Source organism: Balaenoptera ricei, chromosome 4 (genome assembly GCF_028023285.1).
Source record: "Balaenoptera ricei isolate mBalRic1 chromosome 4, mBalRic1.hap2, whole genome shotgun sequence".
NCBI lineage: Eukaryota > Metazoa > Chordata > Mammalia > Artiodactyla > Balaenopteridae > Balaenoptera > Balaenoptera ricei.
The window spans coordinates 102721913-102728882 of record NC_082642.1 but is presented as its reverse complement, the minus strand read 5'-3'; the positions used below and the strand labels follow the sequence as shown (position 1 = coordinate 102728882).

Genomic DNA, 6970 nt, shown 5'->3' with positions numbered 1-6970 from the left:
TGGGTAATCTGATAGGGATCACATTAAATCTGTAGATTGCTTTGGGCATTATGGCCATTTTAACAATATTAATTCTCCTAATCCAGAAGCATGGAATATCTTTCCATTTCTTTGAACCATCTTCAGTCTCCTTTATTAATGTTTTGTAGTTCTCAGCATATAAGTCTTTCACCTCCTTGGTGAGGTTTGTTCCTAAGTATTTAATTAATTTATTTATTTTGATGCAATTTTAAAAGGGATCGTTTGTTTATATAAGGAGTATTTGGTTTCAAAAAGGAGGTAGCAACACAGCTCCAATACCTCTCTAAGTGAGCTTTGGGGGAGGGATGTTAGCATATGACTTGCTGGGGGCAATAATAAAACAAGAGGATTATTTTTAATGATAAGGGGACTATTTGAAACAAAATGGGAATTTGTTCAGCTCACTGAGAGGGCTCCTACAATGTACCCAGGCAGGTGGATGGTATAGCACTCTTCCCTGTCATTTCTTGGACTATTGTTTCAGAACGAATGACCCTTGGGAAGAATATTCCTTCATCAGCAAAGTTTCCTGTTTTTCATTAGTAAGACTAACATAGAATATAGAAAGTTAAGTTATGTATATGGAGGGAAAAAAAAAATACAAACTAGGTTTAAACACTGTAAAAGTTAAAAGCTAAGTTAAAAATAAAATTCCAAGGGTCAAAAGACCAAGTAAAGCCCTTATCTAAAAATATTAAAAACAGACAATATTCTGGGCCTTGTAAGCAAATAAGTGGGCTTCCCCTGAGGAGTCAAGCGGAAATGAGCTCTAAGCACCTTCCTCAGGCCAAAATTGGCATTACATTCTTTCTGGTGAAGGAGGAGTCCTGGGCACACAATCACCATACCCTGCTGAGGAGGGTGGGTATACACCTTGCAAGGTGCTGCAATTATTTCATATCTCAGTGCCTTGTTCAGGCTTCTTTCCCCACGTGGAAATGTTTACCCTCAAGGACACGGACCTAGTCAGACACTGACAATGACTAATATTTTTTGGAGTGTATCCTTCTCTTCTCCATTGGCTTAGATTTCCACCCCCCTCCTCCCCACCCCAAAAAAATCTAGAGAACTTAAAAAGCATTGTAAATTATTCTGAATGTATTTGGGTGATTTGAGTACCAGTGTCATCACGTCTAGCTGTGACTTTGAGCAATTTTCTGGATTCTTTAAGCTCCATTACTTTCTCTTTAAAATGGGATGATGATAGTACCTACCACCTAAAGTTCATGTAGTGATGGCTTAAGCTGAAATGAGGGCAAGACCCTCAGAAGAGTGCCTGGTGCACACTAAGCTCGCTGTCAGTGATGGCTACTGGCGGAGAGCACTTCTTCCCCCTCCTGATTTCTGGTTCCAGATTGAGGGCTTCACTCTCCATTGCCTTAACACTCCTGGCCTGTCACCACCTCCTCATTCATTCTGCTGATGTGGAGTGGCTTATCAGGTTAATGAATTTGGAAGCAGAATCTGGATGTTCTTTGTCCAGCCCCTTCTTCCTGATTCCTTTTGGGGGCGAACTTGCCCTTAGAAATCTTATTTTCTACTGTTCTCAGCTATGCAGTAAGCTTAATGGTAAATGCCTACACTGGTAAATCTATCCAAATCTGGGAGTCAAAAGGCAACCATGTATTCCATGTCAGCTCAGTCACTAATAAAGGTGTGTGTGTCTGTGTGGGGAGAGTGGGATGTGTGTGTTTTAGTTTCTAAGTGCCTTAATCCTCTGTCTTAATTTTCACTTGGTTCAGAACTCAGGAGAGGAAAGGTACTCATTAATAAGATCCCTCAGGTATTATGCTAAGTGAAATAAGTCAGACAGAGAAAGACAAATACATATCACTTACATGTGGAATCTAAAAAATAAAACAAGCTAATGAATATAACAAAAAGGAAACAGACTCACAGGTATAGAGAACAAAGTAGTAGTTATCAGTGGGGAGGGGGAGGGGGCAATATACGGATAGGGGATTAAGAGGTACAAACCGTTATGTGTAAAATAAATATGCTGCAAGGATATATTGTACAATACGGGGAATATATCCAATATTTTATAATAACTAAAAATGAAGTATAACCTTAAAAATTGTGAATCACTATGTTGTACACCTGTAACTTGTATAGTATTGTACATCAACTACATCTCAGTAATAAAAAATAATGTCTCTTCAGACATTAAAAGAGCTGTCATGTAACTATCACTGGAAAAGAACTGGTTGAGTTTAGTTTTGGAGAGAAGTGATAGCAGTTTGATTTGACTTTCCCAACAGCAACAAACCAAACTGTCTTCTCCACAAGCGCATTTTGTGAATAGAGTCTCTACACTTGGCTTCTGAAAGCTGTGCCTCCCACCAGTTGTAGCAAGAAAAAAGTTTGGAATAACATCTCCCAACCCCTGGGTGGAAGCATGATCCTAAAGACATATATTTAAATTTTTATAAATTCTTCAGATACTTATTTAAGACTTACCATACTGGAGACTTACCATATGGTAAAATAGCTAATCACCGGCTTGTTTTCAAATCTCTGCTCTGCCTCTTACTAGTTGGGAGGTTTTCGGCAAATTACTCACACTCACTCTTTCAATTTACTCATTTGTAAATTGGAAATAATAGTACCTACCCTACATGATTGTTGTGAAGATTATGTAAGTTCATAACTGTACAGCATTTGTCATATACCAGCACACAGAAAGCACACAATATCTCTTCACTGTTAAGATTACCTTTTAAAATTATGTGCTGGGCGTTGTGGTCACTGTTGTAAATATAATGATGAACAAAATGGACACTGGCAGTTTCGCTTAGGACTGAGTTACATGGTTCAGTCTAAATCCATTTCCATTCTTTGCTATTTTAATTCACTGAGTGCTTCCAAAATGCGTGAAGTGCAGTGAGTGACAAAAATCAATACTTGGTTCAAGAGCAACATTTAAAATACATTTTAATAGCATTTAATTTTCATAAAGTGAAGCAAACTATTTTTGCTCTAAGAGTAATATGCAAATTATTGAGGCGGCATAAGCTCATTTTCTGGCTCTAAAACTAAAACTCACTCTAAAATTTTCTGGGGTGTTTCACATATTTTAAATAATAGATATTTTAAATCAAGGAAATTTTGCAAAAGAAGTATTTTAAACGGAACAGTTGCAAGGTCCAAACTTCTTTCCTTGTGGCACCAAGAACATTCACACAGGATCCAACTCGAAGTTGCTCCCTCTTGAGGTAGGGAAATGCATTTCAAAAACAGGAGGCATCTCGTGACAGCAAGTGCCAATCAATGCATGTGTCAGTCTTCAAAACAGCCTTGTCAACCATTTCTAAAAAAATGGAAAGGAAAGAAAACAAAGGCAAAAGAACTTTGGAATCTTTCAACATTGACCCACAACCTGGGATAAGATGTATTGGAGTGTCATTTTCATTCTCACCAGAAACATCTGGTCATTATTGATGAGGCCAAGGAAGGAAGTTGAGCAAGTGAATGTGAATCATTCATCCTCATAAAGGGGTGGCAGCGTGATTTAAACTGGGAGTCCGAATCCAAGTAGCCTTTGGCGTCTGCTGAACCAGACAGGGGTATTTTATGCATTATCAGGAAGAGGGTTTTCCATTGTGGGAATAACTCACTGGAGTCATTATCACTCACTGAGTTTCAGCTCTGGCTATTACCACTCCCTTTCCTAACACTATGGATTGCTGAGTGTAAAGGGTGGTAAAAAAGAAAATACAACTTTAAAGTAATTTATATTTGAATAATGCTTGATAGTTTTACAGTCATATTTTTCATTATAAGAATAATAAAACTGCATAAAATAAGAGAGGTAAATAAGCCCATCCCTACTCTCACCTTTCCACTTAATTACATCATTTGGATTTATCTTTTCTGGCCTTGTTTTATGCTAAACAAGGTATAAGTGCAGTTTTGCCTTCAGCTTTTATATTTTACATTGGACTACTCAACCAGTCTTTTTCATGGTTTTATGATATTCCGTGTATGGATGTTCTGTAGTGAAATGATACACTTTCTCATTGTTAAACACTTAGGCTCTTTTAAATTTTTTGCCCCTAGAAATATTAGTGTACTAGACATGTTGTACATATGTCTACTTGAATACTTTGGATTACTCTCTTTGGATTGATTTTTACTCTCTTTGGATTTCAATTTTCAGATTGATTTTTTCAAAAAACACTGAGCCCAAGTGTGTAAGCATTTTTATGACTTTTGTCAACAAATTACTTTTACTTATCTACCAGCTAAATATGAGAAAACAAGTATTACTCTATTTTCAAGTTATTTTAAAGGAAATAATTCTACCATTGAATAAAAATTGTTCATTTAAAAAAACAAATGTTAATACTTCATTGTTGTTTAGTTTTGCATTTTTAATTTTCTCTATATTCTGGGTATTGTCTTTTCCCTGAACTGGCTGTTCATAAGTTTGCCTGTTGGAATCATAGTGTTTTCCTCATCATTTTGTATACATTTTTCCCATGTGTTGCAAATAATTCTTGCAAACATCTTTTTGATGGTGTATTGCTAGCTTTTAAATCTATTTTTAAATATGATCTTTGCCATAGGAAGTGGTATGCAAGAGCTAACGTATTTTAAATGGAGATAAGATTTATCTGAAGGTCATTTTTAACCCAGTGATGTTCTTAATGTAACATAGAGTCATATAAAGCACTTATAAACACATATTTCCCCAGAGACACCACATTTTGAATGGCCAACAGTCAGGCTGGTCTACTCATTGTTCCCCCAAAGTCTTGCTCTCTTGTGTCTTCTATTCTGAGCGTCCGCTTCATTTCTCTACAAAGACTTTGTTTCTGCTCAGTAACTACTTTTTCTCTTTTGAATTCATTTAGCTTCAGCTGACAGCTGTCCACGTTGTATCTCGTATTGTTATTTTAATTGCCTTCTGTGTGGTATGTTTTGTCTCCTTAACTAGAACATAACTAAACTTTTGGACATGAAGTCATAGCTTATTGCCTGTTTACATCTTCCACAGTGCATGACTGCCTGAAAAATGACCTGCCAAATTGGGAGCAACCAGTGTTACACGTGAGACTAAATAGCAGAATATAGAGAGGGAACCACGAGACTATAAAGTTTTCAGAAATCCAGATAAAGGAATCTTATTTTAAAATTAATTTTCCAAATTCGAATTTAGAGCTAGTGCCACTAGCAGCATTCTGGCTAGTGGAAGGTGGTATAATCATACTATCACACAAAGGCAAATAAACTGGCTTCCTTCTACATCTCCGGGGACAGGTGTGATCCTAATCATGTTGGAGAAACTGAGGCAGCTTACCAGACTTTCATTTAGGCTTATTATAGGCGTCCTCATAGATGTTCTTATCCTCCGTGGTCTTAACAATTGATTCTGTAGGCTGTTGATTCTAAAAATGGAGATAGGAGTCAAAGTCTGAGACTGTTAATAAGGGTCAGATTTATAAAGCAGAGCTGGTGTCAAATCTGGTCTGTAGATCAGGGCATCTAGAACTGGGACTTCTGCCAGTGACAGCACTGTGTGGGGACCAAAACATTTTGTAAGGAGTCACTTTATGTTGTGTCAGGCTTTTTGATTATATAAAGGTAAAGCTACAATTATGGGGTGGTAGTAGGAGGGCAATGGTTTGAGGGGAGTAGGAAGGGAGCTGGCTCAGAAACATAGCCAAGATCTGACATCAGGGAGAAAAAAGCATTTACTAAATAACACAATTTGTTGATCTCTGTATGTCTCACTAGCTGATGTTTCTACCATTTAAGGGACTGTCTCTCACTTTAACACTACTTCCTCCATATTAGCAACCATCATGCAATCATTTTTCTTAATTAAGAAAAAGCAGCATTTCGGGGCAAAATGTACCAGGAGAGCACTAGCTTCCCTGGCTCCTCCCTCCATCCCCTCAAATATGCTATTAAGATGACTCCTACAGGCTTGGCAGCCTGCCAGGGCTAAGGAGAAAGATGGCTTAATCGGTAAGCTAGACGAAGCCATCTAATATTTTATCTTAAGTGCCTTCCTCCTCTTTTTTTGTTTTTTAATTGTAATTTCCCTTTGTTATTTCCTAGTCCTCAGCAGCAACTGTGTTTGGGAGAATTAGAGGAGGTGACTGTATCCATACTTTTTTAGAAAATTAATATGGGGAGAGCAAAAGAGGTTTGGAGAAGTAGTTTACAATGTTAAGAAGGGGTTAACAAAGAATAATAGACATTTTGTGTATGTATTGCTTGTTATATGTCAAATACTATGCAGCGTACTTCCCATTTCTTTAATCCCCATGTAGTCGCACTATATGAAATAGGCATCGTTATTATCCTTGTTTTATAGACAGGGAAAAAGTGATGCTCAGGCAGGTTGAGAAACTTGTCCAAGGTCACATGGCTAATATGTGATGGAACCAGGAGACAAACCAGAGAATTTCATGCTAGAGCCCATACTCTTAGCCCCAGAGCTATTGGGTCAGGAGTTCTAGGTAACAAGCAACAAGCAGGGAGGGTTTGAGGAAAAGCTTCCCCAGGAAGACTCCAAAATACTTAGGGAGAAAGTGAACTTCCTGCTTTTATGCAGAATGAGAACATGTGTGTTAAAGAAGAGTATTGGCCTCTTGAAGACCTGAGAACTTGGACACATTTGAGTTTAAGACAGACATGAGAAAAATACCTTCAACCTCCCCCATGGAACCTATAATCACCTTTCATTCAACGTACACTCATGAGGAGAGTTTCGGGGGAAAGGGAGCATGTGTTTTGAGTTTGATGCCTACTGCTAATAGAGCAAATAGACTTAACTGATGTAAAACATTTTTAACAATCAAATATACAATTTTCTGATGTATTTGTAGTAGATATTTCTCAGATTCTGGTCATGATAATCAACATCTCCTGGAAAAATACAACCAGTTTGGAAAAGACAAGAATTAAAAATAAATTCTCCCCGAAACTAATATGTCAA

The 6970-nt window shown here is 37.4% G+C and overlaps 1 protein-coding gene across 1 annotated transcript in view; it reads right to left on the bottom strand.

Annotated features, from left to right (window-relative positions):
* Positions 1-5330: 5330 nt before the first annotated feature.
* SLC9C1 (solute carrier family 9 member C1) overlaps positions 5331-6970 on the bottom strand; it is a 101969-nt gene continuing 100329 nt past the window's right edge. The window contains exon 27 of the mRNA XM_059919990.1: positions 5331-5411. Coding sequence (XP_059775973.1) covers positions 5331-5411 — 81 coding nt within the window. The remainder of the gene's footprint in view (positions 5412-6970) is intronic.